The 25,223-nt window shown below is 36.0% G+C and overlaps 1 protein-coding gene across 6 annotated transcripts in view; it reads left to right on the top strand.

Annotated features, from left to right (window-relative positions):
- The window catches only part of PRKDC (protein kinase, DNA-activated, catalytic subunit), a 193,347-nt gene that overhangs the window by 80,422 nt on the left and 87,702 nt on the right, over positions 1 to 25,223 (top strand). For all 6 annotated transcript variants that reach the window (XM_039850423.1, XM_039850421.1, XM_039850422.1 and 3 more), the window contains 8 exons: positions 74 to 206; positions 658 to 816; positions 1,627 to 1,830; positions 8,162 to 8,347; positions 8,737 to 8,841; positions 9,925 to 10,092; positions 11,981 to 12,108; positions 18,589 to 18,796. In XM_039850423.1, the coding sequence (XP_039706357.1) occupies positions 74 to 206; positions 658 to 816; positions 1,627 to 1,830; positions 8,162 to 8,347; positions 8,737 to 8,841; positions 9,925 to 10,092; positions 11,981 to 12,108; positions 18,589 to 18,796 (1,291 nt within the window). The remainder of the gene's footprint in view (positions 1 to 73; positions 207 to 657; positions 817 to 1,626; positions 1,831 to 8,161; positions 8,348 to 8,736; positions 8,842 to 9,924; positions 10,093 to 11,980; positions 12,109 to 18,588; positions 18,797 to 25,223) is intronic.

The raw sequence follows: 25,223 nt of genomic DNA, 5'->3' as shown, positions 1-25,223 counted from the left end.
CCCCAGCATATCATGATAATTTAATGAAATCAACTCTCATCTAATTTTCTTTTTGCTTTTTTCACATGGCCAGCATTGAGGAGCTCTCTGTTGTTGATCTGTACGGCCCTGATGCTTATGTGGATAGGGCCAAGCTGGCTTCTATTGTGTCTGCTTGTAAACAACTACATAAAGCTGGTTTTTTGCATGTTATATTACCATCTCAGGTAACCACAGCCAATTTGTTTTTACATTTCTCTTAGCTTCATTATGCTAATTAGTCTATTTATTTGTATTCTTTTTTAACATCCTTTGTATACAGAGCATGCTGAAGTGGGAATTATAGAAATACTTGCTCCAGACATGTAGGTGTTACCAGGAATATAAATGAGAAAGTAAATATAAAAACTTATAAAATGAAAATGATATAAAGGACATTTGAATATTTCCAGCAGCCTTCTGAAGAACTTAGAGACTAACTGCTTTTATGTCTTTGTGGTTAGGCGACATAAAAGAAAAATACAGCATAGAAACCAAAGTCGAGTGAATATTTTCCTGACAATTAGAAGACAGTTATCACTATTAGCTAACATAAATTTTTTAATTAATGAAAGCTGTGAAATTTTTTTTAAATAAAATATCTTATTGCTGGATATTTCAATGTTGGCTTTATTTTAGTCCGTAGATCAATGTCATTCTATTGGCACAAAGCTTCTTTCCCTGGTTTATAAAAGCATTGCACCTGGACGTGAACAACAATGCCTTTCTTCACTAGACCCCAGTTGTAAGCGATTGGCCAGTGGACTTCTGGAGTTGGCCTTTGCTTTTGGAGGACTGGTAGGAAAAAGAGCTACATGCTGTGCTATCCTAATGATGTAAATATATAACTCACATGCATTGTGTCTTTAAAAATAGGAATTAGTTGGGTAAATTCTTAATTGATTTACAAAAAACCTCTAAGAGGTCTTTTGTTTTTCTTTTAATAAGAGAAAGAGAACAATATTCTCAAATTGAGGTTTTCGTCTATCTCTCTTTGTTTTCAAAAGGAGTTTGGACAGAGAACAGCTGGTCTGTGTTGACACAGTGACTAATTCTTTCCCTGTTCTTGGTGATTCTTCAGATAGCTGATTAGGGAGAGCCCCTGGAAGATAATTCAGAGGCACCACAAAAAAATGTCTTCATTGTTTGTTTGATCTGTGTAGGGTTGGCTTCAAACAGTCTTTGCTATAGCTGACACCTGCCAACCATTTCAGTAGGTTCACCCCATTCTGCCCATCTTCTTTTCTCCTGTAGCAGAAACCTCTTTACCCCTTTGTTGACTTAATGTAAACAAATTACATACTTAAGTCGTCTAAAAATACTCACCCTTACTAGACTCTCCCCTCAAAGCAACAACAAGATTTCTGGAAATTTGAGAGAAATGAGAGTCAGGGAAGATTTCTTTCCCAAAATGAAACATAGAAAATGGAGGCTCTTTGAAATATATACAATGCAAACTTGAAACCAGGCCTTTTAAACATCAGGCTCTCTTTAGACCTTCCTGTGTGATTTTCCACTTTCAAAGTTTATAGCTACCCAACGAGTCTTTCTGTAACATTTAAGATATGTAATTCTGTTATTGCACATACTTTTCTTCCTTCTTCTCAGTGTGAATGCCTTGTGAGTCTTCTTCTGGACACAGCGGCATTGTCCATGCCATCCTCAGGAGAGTGCCAGAGAAACATTGTCAGGTTCTGTCATGGAGAGTATTTTTATTGCTTGTTCTCAGAAATAATCAATACTGAATTATTGAAAAATACAGATCTCGCTGTATTGGAGCTCATGAAATCATCTGTGGATAATCCCAAAATGGTAATGAAATTTTACTTTACGTAAACTATATTTTCTAATATAATGCTTATATTTTTTGAAATATATCATTAAAACAAAACAGGATCTCTTCCTGGAAAGTTTAAAGCTCTTGCCAGTGTTTAAAAACAAAATCAAAGGAAACAAAACACAGCCTTTATGAATACTTAATAATGGATGTTGAAACATTGATTATTTTTTCTAATCTCTCACTCAAAATCTCTAGGCCTATTGCCATGTAGGATATTGACTTTTGTCAAGACTTGGCATTAGAGTTCATAAACCTTTCCTGAGTCCCAAGCCTGCTTTTCTTCTCCAGCTACAACCTGGTCCTATACATTCTGTTATTATTTCCTGCATGTTCCTGCTATAGCCCACTTTTCTCCCTCACATTGAACCTTTGGAGACCAATATTTAACATAAAGTTGATTTTGGTTTGCTAAGCTTATAAAATTTTGAAATTTAAAATTTACCTGGTCTGTAGACAATCAGAAACTGTTACAAACTGTTGGAATGACCATTTTAAGGGAAAAGTGCATAATTTTCTACTGAATTAAGCATTTATTCCAAACAGTGCTTGTTGTCTGTTGTAGGAGAATATTTTATGGTAGATTGCACTAGGAATTTATATTTTTTAAAGTTATAAATGAAATTGCAGTAGACTCATAACACTCAGGAAATATGGTAATTTGAGCTTTTAAACTATTCATACATCTAGTAAAGATGATGGACAAAAACAAATGCATTTACCTCCACCTCCTCAGATCCCTCTAAAATGACCAAAACAGTTTTTTAAAACAGTCTTAAAAAGCTGGCAGCAGCAGACATTACACACACACACACACACACACACACACACACACACAAAGTGACAGCACTTTGGAAGCTGGAGAGCAAAAGGACAATTGGTAACAGACATCAGAGCCCAAGAAAGCTGCAGTGTGACCATAACAGCGGGAAAATGGGCAGCCAGTTTGTGCTGCAGAACTCAGAAAGCGGTCGGGGCAGTGGAAACCCTGGGTTTCTGGAGTACAGAGAGAGCAAGATATGGAGGAAGACTGGTTCAAGATTAGCCATTCCCTGCAGTCAGGGGACTGATCCTTCCCGACTTGAGACTGGAGGTCTGGAGGTGGCTGATTCTCTGGACAGAATAAACATCTCTCGACTGGATCTCTCGACTGGAGGCCCTAGGCCCAGTTGAGTGTAAGGGGTTGTGTGTGTATTATTATTGTGTGTGTGTGTGTATTGTGTGTGTGTGTGCTTATTGTGTGTGTGTGGTATTATTGTGTGTGTGTGTGTGTTGTTGTGTGTGTGTGTGTGTGTGTGTGTGTGTTATTGTGTGTGTATTGAGAGTATTGTGTGTGTGTGTGTGTGTGTGTATTCACATATATAATATTTATATATTTTAAAGAACTTGAGTGAAGATTAGAATCACATTCAGTATGTAATACAAGTACCTCTTTACGCAATGTAGTGAAGTTTGGGATACTTTGCACCATAACAAAATCATTATTTTATTTCACTAGTGAAAATTCTAGTTTGTACTTTTATCTCTCAAGTTTATTGTCAGTTCTTCAACTCTACTGATTGTGTCTCCCACTAATTTTTTTAAATAATCAAAGCATTTTTGGTGTAAGCTGTATTTTTGTATTTTGCCCATTTTTCTGTTGAGATGTACATTCTTAATTTGTAAAACATTTTTGTATAATAAGGATAGTAGAACTCTGTCTATTATGTATGTGGAAAGTACTTTTTCCTACTGGCCATTTATCTTTCAGTCTTGGAGTGTTTCTTCTATATAGAAATATTTAAATTTTTATCATTAAATTTATCTTACTGTTTCTTGACTCTTTATTGATGTACGTTTTAACAGGTGTGAGGTGATATCTCATTGTGGTTTCGATTTGCATTTCCCTGATGATTGATGATTTTGAATACCTTTTAATGTACCTATTGGTCCTCTGTAGGTCTTTAGAAAAATGTCTATTCAGTTCCTCTGCCTATTTTTTAATTAGGTTGTTTGTTTTTTTACTGTTGAGTTGTATAGGTTCTTTATTTATTTTGGATATTAACCCCTTATCAGATAGGATTTGCAAATATTTTCTCCCATTCTGTAGCTTACCTTTTCATTTTGTTGATGTTTTTCTATGCAGAATCTTTTTTAATTTGATATAGGCCCACTTATTTATTTTTGTTTTGTTGCCTTTGCTTTTGATGTGAAATCCAAAAACTTATTGCCAAGACCAATGTCAAGGAGCCTACCCCCTAAGTTTTCTTCTAGGAATTTCATAGCTTTAGGTCTGACATTCAAGTCTTTAATACATTTCTAGTTGAGTTTTGTGTGTAGTGTAAAATAAAGGTTGAGTTTTAGTCTTTTGCATGTAGCTGTTCAGTTTTCCAAGCATCATTTATTGAAGAGATTATCCTTTCATCATTGTGTATCCTTTACTTATTTATCTATTTTTGTTTGGGTTTATTTTTGGGCTCTCTGTTCTATTCCATTGATCTATGTATTCGTTTGTTTGTTTCTTTCTTTCTTTTTAATCCCAATACCATACTGTCTTGATTACTTCAGCATTGTGATAGAGTGTACAGTTAGAAAGTGTGATCCTCCAGCTTAGTTCTTTCTCAGAATTGCTTTGGCTTTTGGTGTCTTGTGGTTCCATACAAATTTTAGAATTGTGTGTTCTATTTCTGTAAAAAATGCTATTGGAATTTTGATAAGGATTGCATTGAATCTATAGATTTGTTTGGATAGTGTGGACATTTAACAATATTAATGCTTCTGTATCATGAGTATGGAACAGAAAGTCTTTCCACTTTTTTGTGTTGTCTTCAATTTTTTTTTATCAATGTGTTCTAGTTGTCAGAGAACAAGTCTTTTACCTCCTTGGTTAAATTTATTCCTGGGTATGTTCATTTTGATGGAATCGTTTTCATTTCTTTTTTTGATAGTTTGTTCTTGGTATGTAGAAGCACAATAGATTTTTGAATATTGATGTTGTATCTTGTAGCTTTACCGAATTCATTAATTTTAATACGTTTTGGTTGGGTCTTTAGGGTTTTCTAGATAAAATATGTCAGCTGCAAATAGAGTTTTACTTTTCCTTTCTAATTTGTATGCCTTTCGTTTCCTTTTCTTGCCTAATTGCTCTGGCTGGAATTTCCAGTACCACATTGAATAAAAGTGATGGGAGTGGATATTCTTATCCCGTTCCTGATCTTAGAGGAAAAACTGAGCTTTTCATTGCTGAATGTGTTAGTTGCGGGCTTGTCATATATGGTTTTTATTATGTTGAGATTTGTTCCTTCTATACCCTCTTTGTTCAGAGTTTTTATCATGAATGGATGTTAATTTTTATCAAGTGCTTTCCTACATCTGTTGATGATCATATGGTTTTTATTCTTCATTTTAATAATGTGATGTGTCCTGTTGTTGATTTATATTTGTTGAACCATCCTTGTATCCCTGAAATAAAACACATTTGATTATGGTATATGAACTCTTTAATGTATTGTTGTATTTGGTTTGCTAATATTTCGTTGAGGATATTTACATCTATGTTTATCAGGGATATTTTCCTGTAAATTTCTTTTCTTGTATTTTCCTTGTCTGGTTTTGGTTTCAAGGTAATGCTGGCCTCGTAAAATGACTTCGAAAGTGTTCCCTTCTGTTTTTTGGAAGAGATTGAGAAGAATTGGTATCAGTTCTTTTATAAATTTTTTGGTAGAATTTTCCCATGAAGCCATCTGGCCCTGTACTTTTGTTTGTTAGGAGTTTTTTGATTACTGATTCAATCTCATCTCCTTACTAGTGATTGGTCTATTCAGATTATCTATTCCTTTCTGATTCAGTCTTAGAAGTTTGTATGTTTCTAGGTATTTATACATTTCTTCTAAATTTGCCAATTTGTTGGTATATAATTGTTCACACTAGTCTCTTATGCTTCTTTGTATTTCTGTGGTGTGAGGATACCCTTTTAAATACAGGGAAGTTAAATGAAAGCCTCCCTAAATTCTGATCTTTAAAGCTTAGCCTTTCCCCACCCCAATTTGACTTCTAGAATATGGTCAGCTAGGTATATTCTCCCACGCAGGGTATTGGACTGTTTTAACAAGCCCAAGAGAAAATAAATATACTGTCCTCACTGCCCAGCTATATCAGTTCACAGCAATCATCATGGCCAGTGAGCCCTGCTCACTAACACAGTGATCGTAGTCAGTTTCTTAATATGTACCAACAGCAAAGAGTACAAAGCACCTGAAAAAAGGATTTTTAAAACTGACTGGCAGGAAAAAAGCTACTTGAAATGGAAATGTGAAAAGAAAAACTTTAGAAAGATAAAAGAAGATGCTATATCCATTGCTACTGAAAAAGTACATCAGGGAACAAAAAAGAATTCTTGGGAATTAAGCACAGGCATCAGAAATAAAATATGAATTGGGTAAGTTAAAATTTAGGAACTCTTACACAGAATAGAAGAAAAAAGACAAAATAGGAAATAGGAGAGAAAGATAAGGAAACTTGGGATCAATGTATAAGTTCCAGCACTCGGGCCTCCACCCCAGATGGTAGACAGCCTTCTTGGATAACACAGCTGGAGAAAATTTCCCAGAAATGAAGGACTTGAGCTTCCAGATGGAAGAGGGCCATTGAATGTCCAACATAGTGTATGAAAACAGCTCCACGTGGAGCACTTTTCTCGAAAATTCAGAACTCTAGAGGTTCACTATTAGAAAAGATTCTGCAAAGTTTCTGTAGAAGTCCTGATTACATTAACCCATTTCCTGTTTGCCCAAAAATACTCACCAGTGGTGCTTGTGGCTGCAGCGTTGTTCCGAGATAACTCGTGTATTAACAGTCCTGACCTTACCCCCAGAGTTTGCCACAAAGTATCTTGCTTTTATTATTTTCACATCACTCTAGTATATCGATAGTCTTTGGAAACAAATGACATCATTCTATTTATAGCATTCTGTTTTTAGTAGTGGTATTTCCATTTATATAAAATAGTAACTCAGTCTCTGAAAATGTCAAATCCTAGAAAACATAGCAATCCTATACGTGATATTGAAATCATTCTCAAACAGTCCTTAGCTGAAGATACATTTAATGAATAAGATTTATGTTTACATTTTGTTACATTAGAATTAAAGATGAGTTCTATTTAGAAGTAATTCCAAGAACAGTTTTTGGGGTTTTTTTTTTTTGCACATTGAAAACCAGTCATATTTGCTTCAGCCTGGAAGAGCGTGTTTATGTAAAATTAAATTAACACTGCCAGTGAGCTGCACTTTTTTTTTTCCCTAAATGGAAAATGGGTTAAAAGGATCAAGAAATTGGATCGTTTTTGTGTTTATAGCAGTGGATGCTATAAGTCCTGTGAGGCAGATTTTCTTCACAAATCAGGAAAGATTTCTAATTTGGAGTTCTAAATCCAGCCAGATTATCATTTACATGTGAAAGTCGACGGAAATGATTTTTAGATGTGCCAGATCTCAAAGAAATGTATTTCTGGTGTAGTTCTTACCAGAAAGCACCAAAAGAAATACTTCACTGAAATAAGACAGTCAGTTGAGAAAGAGAATGTTGTTAGATCTGGGAAGTTGTTGACCTGAACTCGAGAAGTGGATGAGTCTCCTGGAGGTGTTAAAATAAGACTCAGAACGCAGAGGTCACCAACATTCAGAGTGGGCACTGCATTGTCACAGAGATGGAGCCGATAGATTTCTTGATATGTTTGGATGTCTTGAAATTTCATTAATTTGGGAGAGTTTGATGAATAATGAGGGACACGTTGAAAACAGCAAAGGAAGCAGACAGTGTTGACTTCAGGGAGATCAAAATGTGCAAGAAAGGAAAAGTTTGGGTAGTTTACAATTCAGATTATCTGTGAAAAATGTTTACATTGTCATAATGATAGGAATATTGAATATTAATCTGACCAAATAGAACGCATTATTGAAAGTTGGTGTGACAGGAAATGTGTACATGCAAGCCTACATGTATATGCTTGTCTGAATATGCAGGTGTGTGAATGTGCGTACATGTGCACATACACACATAGTCATAATGATGACGAAAGAAAGCTAATTCTTTCTCTCAGTGAGAATGCCCCCAACTAGGAGAACAAGAAATAGCAACATGAGCATGGTTTTATGGAAAAGTTGCATGTTAAAGTATTGTTCTCAGTTTGCGAAATTGTGAAGTTAATGGCTATTATAGAAATAACAGCTTCATTTTCCAAGAATAGCTTTGAAATGTAAGTAAAGTTTGTTATATATGTGTCTTCATGTTATGACTTCTTCCTCCATCACCACACATTTGTTTCAGGTGAGCACTGTTTTGAATGGTATGTTAGATCAGAGCTTCAGGAATCGGGCCACGCAGAAATACCAAGGACTGAAACTTGCAACTACAATTTTACAAAACTGGAGGAAGTGTGATTTGTGGTGGGCCAAAGATTCTGCTCCTGAAAGTAAAATGGCAGTGCTGACCTTATTGGCAAAAATTTTGCAGGTATTTAAGAGACCTTAAAAAATACAATTGTTATTTTATCCTCTGTAACTTATATCTTTAAAAATTTGATTGGAGGTTTGATAAATAAAAAATATTTTGACTAGACAATTGCTGATTATCTTATATTTTAGACTTTTCCTGTTATTTTACTTTATTATCACTTGTACTTATTATCATTTTTTATACTTTATTTTTTAGTGTACCTTTATTTTCATTGTCTTATCAGATAGTTTTAAAATATTTTAGAACAAGAATAGTCGAAATATTGTCGAAGCTCAAGAAAAAATGTGTAAGTTATTTCAGAAATTTAAAATTTTGAAAACTGTATGGTAAAGGAAATTAGCGGCATAATATAGAATTGGATCATGTTTTTATTTTCTCTCCTTTAGATTGATTCATCCATATCTTTTAATGTAAATCACAGTGCATTTCCTGGCGTCTTTACAACATATACTACTCTACTTGCTGATTCGAAATTGGGTCTACATTTAAAGGTAAGTATTAAAAACATGTTTTTTCCCATTATATTCTTCCTTACTTTCCTATTTTAGTACATTTGTGATGTTTTCTGCAATGGCAAGTTTCAAACGTTCCAAAGCAGGGAGACTAGTACAGTAAATCCCCATGTACCTGTTATGCATCCTCATAGCTGTCTGTCTATGGTCATGTTTGTTTCAAATGTACAGTCAGTCACTCCAGACCATGACTTTGAAGGAAACCCCTGGTATCATGTTATCTGATCTTTACATACTTTAGTATGTCTCTCCAAAAGATAAGTATAATTACATGAGGTTATCATACTTAGAAGAATTAATATTTGTCTTTGCATATCAGTGATTTAAATTGGCTTTTTTGAGAATGCTATATTAATGAGTGACAGAATTTTAACTTAATTTTTGTATTAATAAGTAATATAAAATATCTTGGTAATTTTTAGGTCAAGAACATAATAAACATTTTAACTTTAAAGTCCTTTAATAATTAGATTTTACACTCTAATAAAATGTGGCCTTATTCAAAACTGTCTCTTTACTGGACCATGAGGATTTTCTTTGCAATGTTCCACTCTATGTGATTAGTCAAGTTTCTCATATCTCAGTATGAGGGAGTCTGGGAACTTATCTGCCACACAAGGGAGATAGGAAACAACACCTCGTTTCTTTTAAGCTCAGTATGAAGTTCTGAGTTCTGCAAGAGATATTTGTTAATTACCCCATAGGTTATAGGTTATTTAAAATGTTCTTTCCACTCAACACAGTATATTTCTACTAGAGTCTATATTTTTAGGAGAAATAGCATACAGAATCATCATAATGTGTGTGTGTGTGTGTGTGTGTGTGTGTGTGTGTGTGTGTGTATGACACTGAGTTGGCCCACTTAACCCTTTAGAGTAGAAGCCATGATACAGCATTGCATTCAGGTTGGTTTTTGATGTTCTAGAAGGTATTTTGAAGTCTTTCATTGAATCTACCCAGTGCTTTATTTGCAGTCTTTAGAAACAGTAATTTATCTTATTCTGTAAGATCTGTAAGCCAACCACAACTAGTGCAATTTCATATGTCTGCATTGCTTCACAGGGTCAAGCAGTAATTCTTCTTCCATTCTTCACCAATCTAACTGGAGACAGTCTTGAGGATCTTAAGCATGTTCTTGAAAAGCTCATCATTTCTAATTTCCCTATGAAGTCTGAAGAATTTCCCCCGGGAACTCTGCGGTACAATAATTATGTGGACTGCATGAAAAAGGTTAGTTTTTAGTAGTACCAAATAAAAGTAAAACATTAGGGCTTTTTTTTTTTTCTGTTACATTTCTTGATGAAAAGAAGAAAATGAAATATTCGGAATTAGAAGTGTTCTAACTTTAAGAATTCAATTTAATTCATTTTGAAAGCTGGATATCTGTGAAGGTAGATGATTATCAAAATCCTTTAGAATTAATTTTTTTCCCCTAATTTAAAATTTGAAGTATTTTATACATAAACATATTGTGACATGCTTTATGGATGATATATAAATCTTAAAGAATAATACTAAAAAGAGCTAAGAAATAGAATATTGTCAGTATGTTTCAGTTTCTAAAATTGAGTACTGGTTATTTGAGAAACATACAGTGATTATCACCCATATTAATTAATATATAGTTGAAGATCCCTGAAATATCAATGGCTTAAAGTGGTAGATTATTTCTCTCTTCTATGCAGTTTTAGTTTGATGACTTAAGATAGCTTTACAGTTAGCAGAGGCCAGTCTTCCTTTACCTTTTTCTCTTTCATCTTCTGTACATAGCTTCTATCTCATACAGAATAGCTGCTCTAGCTCCTGCTATCTTCTTTTCCCTTCCAGCCAACAAGAGGTGGGGAACTATAACACAGAACACATTTCTTCATTTTAAGGGCTTAATCCAGAATTTGCATATACCAATTCTGCTGGTATTCCATTTGCCACATACATCTGTAAGCAAGGCTGTGAATGTTGTTATTTTGGGCAACTGTATTCTCATACTCGAGTTCAACCAGTAAAGGAAAACTTAGACAGTGACCATTGGAGGGTGGGTAGTTGTCTGCCGTACTCATGATGGACTGAGCCCTGAGCCAATGTCTGAATACTTAAAAATAATGAAGACACCGTTTTTGTTTTCAAAGTGCTTAGAGGAAAGCAAGGAAGAAACAGAAACAAAAAAACAAATGATTAAAACACACTTTACTAAATGGTAGGATAGAGATAAACATATGATATAGGTGTGGCAGATTATATTTTCCAAAGATGGCTGATTTTTCCATGGAGAAACAAAGTCTGATTTTCCTTCCATTTTGTATGCGTTGGCCTCATAACAAAAAGAATGCAGTAGAAGTGATGCTGTGTGACTACCAAGACTAGTTATTAAAGGCTTGCAGCTTCCACCAGACTTTCTCTCTTTCATGGATCTTTTGTTTGTGGGACCCAGTCACCATCCTGAAAGGAAGCCAAGCAGCCACAGGAAAAAGAAATTCAGAAGTAACTGGGTCAACAAAGGGAACACATCAAAGAAACTGTACAGATTAGCTTCAAAGATGAAAGAGAAGGTGTTGTATTCATTAAATAGAACAAATAAGGACTCTTGGAAATTAAATATATAAAAGCAAAATTTTAAAAAAATCTTCACAGAATAGGAGATAAAATTGAGTATATCTCCTAGAAAGTAGAGTAAATAAGACATCGAGATGGAAAATGGGAGAATAAAGATGAAAATGTCAGATGAACAGCTAGACGTCTGCTGTGCAATGAGGATGGTGTGGAAAAGACACACATCTCTAGAATAAAAGAGCCCACAGAGAACCTGGAATGGTGAAGGAAAATGACCTCAATTAAGGCACATAATTATGGAATTTCAGAACCTGAGGTTAAAGGAAGATCCTAAAAGTTATTAGAGGGGAAAATACCTGTAAAACCTTAAAGATCAAAGCTCATATATTTAACAAACATTATATACCAAGCATTCATTATATCTGCAAAAATTACAAAAATATTACCTTGACTCCCAATTTGTTAATTCTCTGTAAAATTGTTATAATTTTCTATTTTTTTTATTAGAACTGTTAAAAACAACAAATGAAAATTCAACAAAGTTATCAGTTTCTTTTTTTTTCTTTCGTAGTTTCTAGATGCATTGGAATTATCTCAAAGTCCTATATTGTTGCAGTTGATGACAGAAATTCTTTGTCGGGAACAGCAACATGTTATGGAAGAATTATTTCAGTCCACTTTCAAAGAGATTGCCAGAAAGTAAGTTATTCTATTCTAGTCTGGGATGCCACAAACAACATTTTATTTCTGTGGGAAATTATCTTCTCTGTTCCAAAAAAAGTTGAGTGGCAATTGCAATCAGCTTTTACAACTCAATTTTATTTTGTACTGTTTTGTGTTTTGTAAGAAAAAAAGACTTTTATCCTGAAAGTTTCAAAAATACTCAGAGCTAAATTTAAAACTATAAGTGAACCTCCAGATTAAACAGGCCTTAGCATTTTCGGACTTTATCAGTACTTTTATGTTTGGCTTCCTTATTCAGCATGTTTTTGAGGTTCATCCATAATATAGCATGAATTAATAGTTTATTTTTACTGAGATTTTAAAAAATTGTGACAATTAAACAACTATAGAACATTCTACACAATGCAGAATACACATTCTTTTTGAGTACACAGGTAACATTCTTCAGGACAGGCTATATGGTAGGCCATTAAATAAGTCTTAATAAATTTATAGAAATTTTGAAATCTTACAAAATATGTTTTCTGACCACAACTAAATTAGAAATCAACAACAAAAGGAAGTGTGGGAATACAAAAACATTTCTGAATAACCAACTAATTAACAACTTTTTACATAACCCTTGCATGAAGGAAGAAACAAAGGAAATCAGATAGTACTTTGATCTAAATAAAATAAGAATAAAGCATATCCAAATGTCTGAGATGCAGCCGAAGCAGTGCTTAAAGGGAAAATTGTTTCTTAACGCCAATATTAGAAAGTAAGAAATATCCCATATCTAAGGAAAAAAATCCGAAGGCAAGCAGAAGGAAGGAAATAATAAAACTGAGAGTGAAAATCAGTAAAATAAAAATCAGTAAATGGTAGAGAAAAAATCAGTGAAACCAAAAATTAGTTCTTTGAAAAGGTAAATGAGAAATTTTTAGCTAGATGACAAATCAGGAGTGGTACAGTTCACAACGGAGTTCCAGTCAAGATAGCAGAGTAGGTAAACTGCTTGCTTACTCCTACTCCCACATCAAAATTACAAATAAATTAGAGAACAGTCATCATTGAGAAAACCTGAAGACGAGCTAAATAGAATTCCTGTAACTAAAAATATATACATGAAGCCAACTAAAATTGATAGGAAGGGCAGACATCTAGAATGGATGCATCCTACACCCATGGTGTGGTGGTTAAGAAGCAGAAAGAATATCTGCTGCGGAGGTCTCCGTTGAGTAGTGAAAGTTTCCTCACTCAGTCACAAATTCACTCGCTCTAACACCGGTATGGGGGCAGCAGCTCACAAAGTGCAGGGGTTATACAGGGAGGAACTGAACTGACGTAACTTCATGGTGAGGGCTGGAGGAGCAGGGTTAGGAGCAGCTCTCTTTGGGGACAGAAGCACTGGCAGGCGCCACTGTGCTTTTGTGAGCTCCCCTCCCACCCAGCCGGTCCAGTACAAGTGGGCATGAAATCTGAGTCTCCATCATCCTGGCTTACATCGTTTGCCCCACCCTGGTGATTCCCTGGGACCCCGCCCCACCCAACTTGCTCACCAGGCCAGAGCCTCTTCCAGTGGCTCCTCCACACAAGCAGCCTGCTTTGGCTTGTACTGCAGACTTTCCCCAAATCTCTCAAGGTCCAAAAATCCCAAACAGGCAGTGGCTGGCTTCAGCGAGCTTTGTAGCTCTTGCTCAGTGGCCCAAACCCAGCACAAAAGGCGACCTGTCTCAGCTTGCACTGTAACTCCCATCACGTGGCCCCAGGCCTGGCATAAGCATTGGCCAGTCTGGGTCAACAAAGTAGCCACAAGCCCGGTGCAAGTGGCAGCAGGCCTCGGTCTGCAGAGTATCCTCTCCCAGACACCTCCAAAACCAGCACAAGCAGCAGCCAACCTCAGATCACTCTGTAGCACCTACCAAGAGGCCCCAAGCCCGGCACAAGTGGTGGCTGACCTTGGCCTGCACCAAAGCGCCTCCCAAGAGGATCTAAAACCAACACACATGGTGGCCGGCATCAGATCACACCAAAGCACCACCCAACCGGCTTCACCAATGACACACCTGAAAAAGCAGACTCGATGGCACCAGAGCATCGTTAAAGGTACTCTCTCTCTGTGGGGTCAGTCCCCGCACAACAGTTTGTCCACCGCAGTCACAAACAGCCTTCACAGCTGCTCAACCTGACTGACTGACTGACGTGGGAACAGTAACTGAAAGGGGGGAACACAAACCCATATGGTGAACACCCCTGGGGCACCCAACTCAGGTGACCAGGGAGACTACCACTGGGCCCCACAGGACACCTTCTACATAAGGCCGCTCTGTCAAGACCAAGAGAGGGAGCATATCTACCAAATAAACAGAAACAAATACAGAGAGTCAGCAAAAGTGAGGAGACAAAGAAACTTGTCTCAAATGAAGGAACAGGATGTAACTCCAGAAAAAGAACTAAACGAAATGGAGACAAGCAGTCTACCAGATGCAGAGTTCAAAATACTGGTTACAAGGATGCTCAATGAACTTAGAGGAAGAATAAAGGAACTCGGTGAGAACTTCAGCAAAGAGATAGGAAACATAGAAATGGAGACAGAAAACATAAAAAAAAAATGTCAGAAATGAATACAGAACTGAAACGAAGACAATATAAGAAGGAATCGAAATCTGTTTAGATGAAGCAGAAGAGCGAATCAGTGATCTGGAAGACAAAGTAGCGAAAAACACCCAATTGGAACAGCAGAAAGAAAAAAGAATTTTTAAAAATGAGGATAGTTTAAGGAACCTCTGGGAAAACATCAGGCATACCAACATTTGCATCACAGGTGTACCGGAAGGAAAAAAGGAGCGCAGGAGATTGAAAACATATTTGAAGAAGTAATGACTGGAAACTTTCCTAATCTGCTGAAGTAAATTGACATACAAGTCCGGAAGTGCAGAGAGTCACAAATGGAAAACACGTAAACATGGAGGGGGTGAGTGATTTTAGAATGTGTTCAAACTGAAGCAGCCTTGGCTGCTGTAAACTTATATGAAGCACATAGCAACCACAAACCAAAAATCTATAAGAAATACACGAGGATAAAGAGAAAGGAATTCAAACATAACAAGCGATAGAAAGTTATCAGCATAAAAGAGGAGAGAGCAAGAGAATAAGAACAGAGATGAACTACAAAAATAACCAGAAAACAATAAAATGGCAGTAACTACATACCTGTCAATAATCACTTGAAACGTAAATGGATTGAACGCACCCGTACACCTGCTTGCCTACAAGAGGCGCTCTCTTCAGATCAAAAGACATACACAGGCTGCAAGTAAATGGATGGGGAAAGGTATTTCATGCAAATGGAAACAAACAAACAAAAAGCTGGGGTAGTAGTAATACTTCTATCAGACAAAACAACCATTGAAAGAAAGGCTGTACCAAAAGATAGAGGACCTTACATAATGACAAAGGGATCAGTCCAGCAAGATAATACAACTCTTGTAAACATCTATGGACCCCCCCCAACCAAATGGCAGCTAAATAGCAACCAAAAAGCAAATATTGACGGACGTAAAGGGGGAGAGATCAACTATGAGATGACAATGGTAGGCGACTGTAAGACCCCAGTGAATTCGATGGATAGATCGTCTAGACAGAAAATCAACAAGGAAAAGTGGCTGAATCGAGAAGAGACAAAATCTGAACAGACTGAGAACTACTAACGAAATCAAATCAGAAATCAAAAACCTCCCAATGAACAAATGTCTTGAACCAGGCTTCACAGGAGAATTTTATCAAACATTCAAAGAAGAAAAAAATCCCTATCCTTCTCAAACTGTTCCAAAATCTGAAGAGGAAGGAAGGCACCCAGACTCATTTTACAAGGCCACCATTACCCCGATACCAAACCAGACAAAGACGTTTCAATATAAGAAAATTATAGGCCAATATCCTTGGTGAACATAGATGCAAAAATTGTCGAAAAATATTAGCAAATCAAATTCAGCAGTGCATTAAAAGGATCATTAACCATGATCAAGTGGGATTTATTCCTGGATGCAAGGTTGGTTTACTATCTGCAAAACAATTAACATGATTCACCACATAAGCAAAATGAAAGATAAAAGTCAAATGAACATATCCATACATGCAAAATAAATTTTTTTTTGACAAAATCCAACATCTGTTTAGGATGAAAAAAAGAAAAACTCAGCAAAGTGGGGAGAGATGGAACGTACCTCAAAATAATACAGGCCACATATGACTAACCCGCAGCTAACACCATACTCAATGGTGAAAAGCCGAAAGCTTTTTCTAATCAGTAACAAGACAAGAATGTCCACATTTCACCACTTTTATTCAGCACCATAGTGGAAGTCCTAACCGGAGCAATCAGACGAGAAAAAAATATATAATGCTGTCGTTATTTGCAGATGACATGATACTGTATGTAGAGAACCCAAAAGGTTCCATCAAAATTTTGAATAAATGAAATCAGCAAAGTACCAGAAAATAAAATTAATATTCAGAAATCAGTTGCATTTTTATACACCAATAATGAACTATCAGAGAGATTAAGAAATTAACAATCCCATTACAATTGTGTCAAAAAAAAAGCAAAAATACCTAGGAATAAATTTAACTAAGGAGGTAAAAGACCTGTACTGGGAAAACTGTTGAAAATGAACCATTAACCATTGAAAATGAAGGTACAGATTGGAATTGGAATGTAGTAACCTGCGTATCCATTAATAGACCAATGGATAAAGAAGATATGGTACATATATACCAGGGAATATTACTTAGTTTTTTTCAAAATCTGTTTAATTATTGCATGGACATATCATAGTTTTTCGAAGCAGTCCCCTATTGATGGACTTTTAGGTTCAGTCTTTTCCTATTAAAAGTAATGTCACAGTGAATAGCCAGCCCTATGTATGCATCATTTGTATTTTGCCAATATACCTTTGGTGTAGTGTCCCGACCTGCAGGACCTAGTTATTGCGTAGAACCCGAGGAGGACCGCACCTTGAAGAAAGCATCGGCGGGAGAAAAGAGTGGAGGCAAGACAGTGTTCTGATCAAGCCTCAAAATTTTATTTTCAAGTGGTTATATTTATACACTCAGGTGGAGAGGGCAGGGGCGGGACTGATCAGAGAGTATTTCGTTACAAGCTTATTGGCGACCACCAGAGAAGGTGATTTCTGCCTGGCTGGTCAGAAACAGATGGGCTGTGTGAGAAGTTGCAGGCTCCCGCTCTGCAGGCGGCGGAATGGGGATCAAAGACACGAGATAAGGCCGGCACTTCCCAGTGCCCTGGCTTTCCAAATGGTCACAGATAGCAGAGTTTATTCAGGATGTGATTCTTATCTTTGGGTGCAGGCTTAAGGCTCCCGACAGTGTAGATTCCAAAACATAAGTGAGAAGTTAAATACATTTGTAATTTTGCTACTCATTATCACATCCTTTTTTGGGGGGCTATTTTATTGACATTCCCTCCATCAATATATGGAAGGTTTATTCGATCATAGTCTTACCAATAGAGTATATTGGCAAATATTTGGATATTTTTAAATTTTAGAAGTGAGGAAGAATCGCTCAAGGTTCTTTAATTTGTATTTTATTATGAGTGAAATAGAGCATATATTCATATATTTAATGCTCATTTGCTCATTTCCATTTCTGTAAACATTCTGTTGTCCCATCTTAAAAATCAGGTTTTTTATCTTTATGTTGCTGTTTTTCTCCTTTTAGCTTTCTGTATGAATCCGATGTTTTAGGGCTGTGCATCTCTACTGTGCTCAATAGCAGGAAGCTCCTCAAGACAATTTAAATCAAGACAGTGCCCAAATGAATATTTAAAAAGCCCATGTAGCATCTAGTAGTATCCCACAACCTTAAAATTTTATGACTCGATTGCTTTCTGAATCTAATATTTTTGCCCTGATTCATAACAAACTTCTGAGCATCAGGATTTTAGAAACAGAAAGGATTTTAATAATTACTTAGTCCTAAAGTCTCATCTTTATGGATAAGGAAACTAATTCTGTAGTCTTAATTTATAGATAAAACCTTATAGGTGATCACTAAAATATCTTATTTCCCAGATGAGAGAATGAAGGACTAGCTGAATATATCTCTGTAAACGAAACAGAAATGGAAGTTTATTTATAGGAAGACACCAACATTTTTAAATCATAATTCATGAGTTTCATATTCTTTAAATGTGATTATCTTTAGACTCTTCGAAAGCCTTCCAGGTAATCTCTGAACAAGACCAGATTTTAAAGTAAATGAAAAACATTCTTCCTTCTAATGTCTAAATTTGTCATAAAGGTTTCTGGGCATGAGTAACATAATATGGTTCAGGTACAAATAATTCTTGTATTTTATGGTTTATATATATATTTAACCTTTAAAGTTATTTTGTAATTCTTAATCATTGGCATTTAATTTGCTCATTATGGAATAGGCACTCATAATTTATTTGTTGAGAGCATGAATGTTTATATACTTTTTTCTTAGGAGTTCATGTGTCACACAGTTCAACCTTCTGGAAAGTGTGTACAGAATGTTCAGGAGGGATGACCTGCTTTCAAATACCACTCGCCTAGCATTTGTAGACCGTTCTCTCCTCACTCTGCTATGGCACTGTAGCCTGGATGCTTTGAGAGAATTTTTTTGTAAAATTGTGGTGGATGCCATTGATGTGTTGAAATCCAGATTTATAAAGGTATCATACATCTATTATTAAATTAAATGATAATAAGAATTGATAGATCTCTTCAATCAGTATCAATACAAACTGCCATGTTGGTTCACTCAAAGGTTTTTCTATTTCGCTGGGAGCATTACTTCTATATTTATTATTATCTTTTATTTACTTTTTATTTTTATTTTTTATGGCGATATTGTTAACGAAATCCAATAAGTTTCACCTGTACACTTTAACAGTAAGGCATATCTATATTTACACTGTGTGTTCACCTCCCATAGTTAGATTTCTTTCTGTCACCACACATTTGACCCCATTTACCCTTCCCTCCTCTCCTCTGGTAACCACTAGTCTGTTTTCCATGTTCATTGGTCTCTGTTTGTTTGTCCTGTTCATTTGTTGCTTTTAGGTTTATATCCAAAATATAAGTGATATCATATGACTTTCAACTTTTTCTGTCTGGCTTATTCTCCTTAGCGTGATTATCTTGAGGTCCATCCATGTTGTCACAAATGGCAGTATTTCATTTCTTCTTGTGGCTGAGTAATATTCCATTGTATATATGTACAGAGTTTCTTTAGCTAATCATCTATCATAGGACACTTCGATTCCTTCCATGTCTTGGCCACCGTAAATAATGCTGCTATGAACATCGGTGTGCAAATATCTTTTCGGATATGAGTTTTCAAGTCTTTGGGGTAAATACTCAGTAGAGGGATTGCTTGATCATATGGTAGATCAATTCTTAGTTTTTTGAGGAATCTCTGTACTGTTTTTCATAGTGACTATAACATCAACATTGTATGAGAGTTCCATTTTCTCTGCATCCTCTACAACATTTATTATTACTTGTCCTGTTGATTATAGCTATTTTAACGGATATGAGATGGCATCTCATTGTGGTTTTCATTTACATTTTTTCCCTAATAGCTAGTGATGTTGAGCAACTTTTGAAAAATTTCTTGGCCATTTATATGTCCTCTAGGGAGAAGTGTCTGTTCAGGTCCTCTGCTCACTTTTTAATTGGATCATTTTTTTGTTGTTTTTATTGACTTGTATGAGTTCCTTGTATATTTTGGATATTAGGCCCTTATCGGAGGTGTCACTTGCAAGTATATTTTCCCATTTGGGTGATTGTCTCTTTACTTTGTTCATTGTTTCTTTGACTGAGTGGAAGCTTTTTAGTTTGATGCAGTCCCATTCATTTATTTTTGCTTTTATTTCCCTTGCCTTTGAGGTCAAATTCATAAAATCCTCTTTAAGTCCAAGGTCCTTGAGTTTAGTTCCTATGTTTTGTTCTATGCATTTTATTGTTTCAGGTCTTACATTCAGGTCCTTAATCCACTTTGAGTTAATTTTGGTATATGGTGATAGACAACAGTCTAGTTTCATTCTTTTGCAGGTGACTTTCTAGTTTTCCCAGCACCATTTATTGAAGAGACTTTCCTTTCTCCACTGTTATGTTTTTGTCTTTTTGTCGAAAATTATTTGCGCATATAAACATGGGATTTTTACCAGATTCTTGATTCCGTTCCACTGGTCTGTGCATCTGCTTTGCTGCCAATACTATGCCGTTTTGATTACTGTCGCTTTGTGTAGTATACTTTGAAGTGGGGCAGAGTGATGCCTCCAGCCTCGTTCTTTTTTCTCAGGATGGCTTTGGCAGTTTGGGGTCTTTTGTGCTTCCATACAAATCTGAAGATTTTTTTGTTCTATTTCTTTAAAGAATGCCAATGGGATTTTGATAGAGATTACTTAAACCCGTATAATGTTTTAGGTAATATGATCATTTTAACTATGTTGATTCTTCCAATCCAAGAACACGGAATATCTTTCCATTTCTTTGTATATTCTTTGATTTCTTTTAATAGGGTCTTGTAGTTTTCATTATATAGATCCACGTGTTTCGTTAGATTTATTCCTAGATATTTTATTCTTTTTCTTACAATTACAAATGGAATTATTTTTTCCACTTCTTTTTCTGATACTTCATTATTAGAGGATAGGAACGCTACGGATTTTTGAACGTTGATTTTGTATTTAGAGACTTTACTGTAGTTGCTTATTGTTTCTAGTAGTGTTTTTGTGGAGTCTTTAGGGTTTTGTATATAGAGAATGATGTCATCCGCAAACAATGACAGTTTGACTTCTTCGTTTCCTATTTGGATGCCTTTTATATCTTTCTCTTTTCTTATTTCACTTGGCTAGGACCTCCAATGTTATATTGAATAACAGTGGCGATAGTGGACAGCCTTGCCTTCTTCCTGATCTTGGAACATTTTTAGTTTTTCGCCATTAAGTATAATGTTGGTTGAGGGGTTGTCTTATATGACCTTTATGATGTTAAGATACTTTCTTTCTCTACCAATTTTGTTAATTGTTTTAATCATAAATGGATGCTTTATCTTGTCAAAGGCCTTTTCTGCATCTATTGATATGATCATATGATTCTTATTTTTTAGTTTGTTTATGTGGTGTATCACATTAATCGGTTTGCATATGTTGAACCATCTCTGTTCCTCTGGGATGATGCTAACTTGATCGTGGTGTATAATCTTTTTAATACGTTGTTGTATTCGGTTCACTAGTATCTTATTTAGGATTTTTACATCTGTGTTCCTGAGAGATATTCGTCTGTAGTTTTCTTTTTTTGTGTGTTATCTTTACCAGATTTTGGTATCAGAGTGATATTGGCCTCATAAAATGAGTTGGGAAGTATTGCCTCCTCTTCAATTTTCTGGAAGAGTTTGAGGAGAATAGGTATTCAATCTTATTCGAATGTTTGATAGCATTCAGTGGTGGAACCATCTGGTCCTGGACTTTTACTTTGTGGTAGGTTTCTGTTGATTGTTTCAACTTCCATACTGCTGATTGGTCTATTTAGATCTTTCAGTTCTTTTTGATTCAATCTAGGAAGGTTGTATTTTTTTAAGTACGTGTCCATTTCTTCTAGGTTATTAAATTTGGTGTTACGTACATTTTACAGTATTTTTGTGTCATCCTTTGCATTTCTGCGGTGTCTCATAATTTCCCCTCTTTCATCTCTGATTTTGTTTATTTGTGTCCTTTTTTTTTCTCTTTAGTGAGTCTAATTTTATTAACTTCTCAAAGAACTAGTTCTTTATTGCATTTATTTTTTCTATTTTTTTTTTTGTTTTGTTTTCAATTTCACTTCTGTCTGCTCTAATTTTGATTCTTTCCTTCTGCTGACTTTCGCCTTCATTTTTTCTTCCTTTTCTAGTTTTTTAAGATGAAGCATTAGGCTGTTTATTTGGGCTCGTTCTTGTTTTTGGAGGTAGGCCTATAATGATATGAACTTTCCTCTTATGACTGCTTTTGTGGTGTCATAGAAGTTTTGATATGTTGTGCTGTCATTATCATTTGTTACTATGTATCTTTTGATCTCTCCTTTTATTTCTTCTCTGACCCAGTTATTCTTCAATAGTAGCATGTTGTTTAATCTTCATGTATTTATAGTCCTTTCTGCTTTATTTTTTATAGTTGATCTCTAGTTTCAAAGCATTATGATCAGAGAATATGGTTGGTATGATTCCAACCCTCTTATATTTTTGAGGCTATCTCTGTGTCTCAGTATGTGGTCAATTTTGAGAATGTTCCATGTGTACTAGAGAAGAATATATAAGCAGCTGTTTTGCGATGGAAGGCTCTGTAAATGTCAGTTAACTCCGGTTGGTCTAATATGTAGGTCCCCTGCTACGATCGTGTTTTGGTCTGTTTCTCCCTTTAGTTCTGTTAGAAATTACGTATTTCGGGGCTCCCTTATTGGGAGCATAGATATTAATGTGTTATTTCTTATTGGTGAATGATTCCCTTTATCATTATGAAGTGTTCCTCAGTATCTTTCTTGACCTCGTTTATTTGAAGTCTATTTCATCTGATATTAGTACCGCTATACCCGCTTTTCTCTGAATGCCATTTGCTTGGAATATCATTTTTCACCCTTTCACTTTGAGTATATATTTGTCTTTGGAGCTGAGATGTGTCTCCTGGAGGCAGCATATAGTTGGGTTTTGTTTTTTGATTCTGCATCTCTGTGTCTTTTTATTGGTGAGTTCAGTCCATTTACCTTTAGAGTGATTATTGAAATACGAGGTCTTCATATAGTCATTTTATCTTTTACTTTCTGGTAGTTCGGTTATTTCCATTGCTTCCTTGTCCTTGCATTTCTGTTTTCTTTATTTTGGTCGAGTTTCGTGTGTTTTCCCTCTAGTTTTTCTTGTTTTATGTTATATACTTCAGTTTTGAATCTTTGGTGTGTGGGTTACCATTACGAATATGTAAAGGATAGTTATAGCTATGCAGTCGTCCATTTTCTTCTGCGCATGCCCTATTCCCATTCTGCCTTTGCAAATTTGGATCTTTGAATCCTCCCCTTTTCAGTCATCATTGTCTCAGTTTGTCCCTCTGTATGCTGATCGTTCATTACTACCTTGCTATAGCAGTTCTCTTCTTACTCTTTAAGCTATAGTGCCATGTTCTTAGTAAGAGTTGCACGTCTCTGTTTCTATTGCCTTAGACACCTTACTCCTAATTATGTATTTTTTCTTTTTTGTCATTTTATTTAAGGTGCGTTGACCCCTTTTAGTATTTCCTGTAGTTCAAGCCTCGTAGTGGAGAATTCCCTCAACTTTTTTATGTCTGGAAAGGTCTTTCTTTCTCTTTCATATCTAAAGGAGAGCTTTGCAGGATACATTACTCTAGGCTGGTAGTTCTTTTTACTTAATAATTTTCAAACTTTTAAAGTTTGTGCTGAGAAGTCCGACGATAATCTGATGGGTTTTCCTTTAACTTACCATGGTTTTTTTCCCTCACTGCCCTGAGAATTCTATCTTTGTAATTGATTTTTGTTAATTTTAATACAGTGTGCCTTGGTAAAGGCCTTTTTGGGTTGAGATAATTGGATATTCTGTTGGCTTATCAAATTCCAAGCTCTAGCTCATTCCTTAGATTTGGGATATTCTTGTCCACTATTTGTCTGAAAATGCTTTCTAGTCCTGCTCTTTTTCTTTGCCTTCAGAAATGCCCATTATTCTTATGTTTCCTCTCCTGATGGTATCAGCTAGTTCTTGAATTTCTCTTTCATTATTTTTCATTCTTCAGTTTCTCTCTTCTTCATTCTGATGTATTTCTAGATTTCTGTCACTATTCCTTTCCTTCAATTAGTCAACTCTCTTTCCAAAGCTCATTATTTCATTTTTCAACTCTTACAGTGTTTTTTTTTGTTGTTTTTTGTTTTTGTTTTTTTTTTTATCTCCAGAAGATCTATTCTGTTCTTTTTGAGGGTTTCAACGTCTCCTTGCTAAAGAACTCATTCTGCTCATCTAGTTGTTTTTTTAGTTCCTGAAATTGTTGATATGACTCATTCTGGATCTCACTGAATTTTTTCAGAAGTACCGTCCAGAATTTTCTGTCATTTAAGTCACATATTTCTATGTCTGTAAGCTTGTTTTCTGGAGATTTTTCTTTCTTTCTGAGCTGCCTTGTCACCTTGGTTGTTCTTGGTGTTTCATGGACTATTTCTCCGCCTGGGCATTAATGGTAGTGTAACTGCTTTTTTTTCCCCCAGAAAGAAGATTTATTATATAAAGATCTCTCTTTAGCCTGTTGCAAGGAAGGCGCTTTTCTTTTGATTTCCTAGTTGGTGGCATCTAAGCCTTTTGGATCCCTGCTTTATATAAAGCCTTAATAATGCCTTTTTTTTTCCCCTTATAGATGTTTAATCACCTCATCTCAGTCCCTGTCAGTGTTAGCGACAGTTTCGGTAGTGCTTGCTCAGATTCCCCTGGGGCTCCCTGGTTTTTGGTCTCAGAGAGTATGGGGGTGGCCCTTTGGGTTCGGGTTTGGGGGCTGTAGCTCAGCCTTGGTTTTGCAACCGTGGCCGGTAAAAATCAACTATTTTTTCTCTCATCCCCGCTTCTCTGCTTTCTGCCCTGATGACTGGGCCCTACCTCCAGCCATCTGCGGGGAGCTCACAGCACTCCCAGGCAGGGCTGTTCAGGGAACTCGCTCCACCTTCTCCCCTCCCCCTCCTCCTGCAGGGAGCTCTGGCTGTGAGAAGGAGCTTCTTTATTTCTCCCAGCCCACTGCCCGACACCCGGGGTTCAGACCTGTGGTAACTCTTATGTGCACATCCCACGCTCAGACGTGCTGGTGTGCAGTTTGGGTGTTTTTTGTTGAGTTTTAGATGTTCAGCTTATTGTTGTTTCAAGGATCGAGATCAGGGCACATTTCTCAGTCTGCCATGTTTCTCCAAACTACCTCTGCATTTAGATAACAGCCTGTGGTTACATAGGATCTGCATTAGTTTCCTGAAGCTACTATAATAAATTATCACAAATGTGGCTTATAGCAACCGAATTTGTTCTCTCACAGTTTTGGAGGCCAGATCAGAAATCAGTTTAATTGGGTTGAAATCAAGGTGTTG

The sequence above is a fragment of the Pteropus medius genome, unplaced genomic scaffold (genome assembly GCF_902729225.1).
Source record: "Pteropus medius unplaced genomic scaffold, Ma_sr-lr_union100, whole genome shotgun sequence".
NCBI classification, from domain to species: Eukaryota; Metazoa; Chordata; class Mammalia; order Chiroptera; family Pteropodidae; genus Pteropus; species Pteropus medius.
Note: the sequence above shows the minus strand (reverse complement) of the source record. Positions and strands in the feature narration are given on the sequence as shown.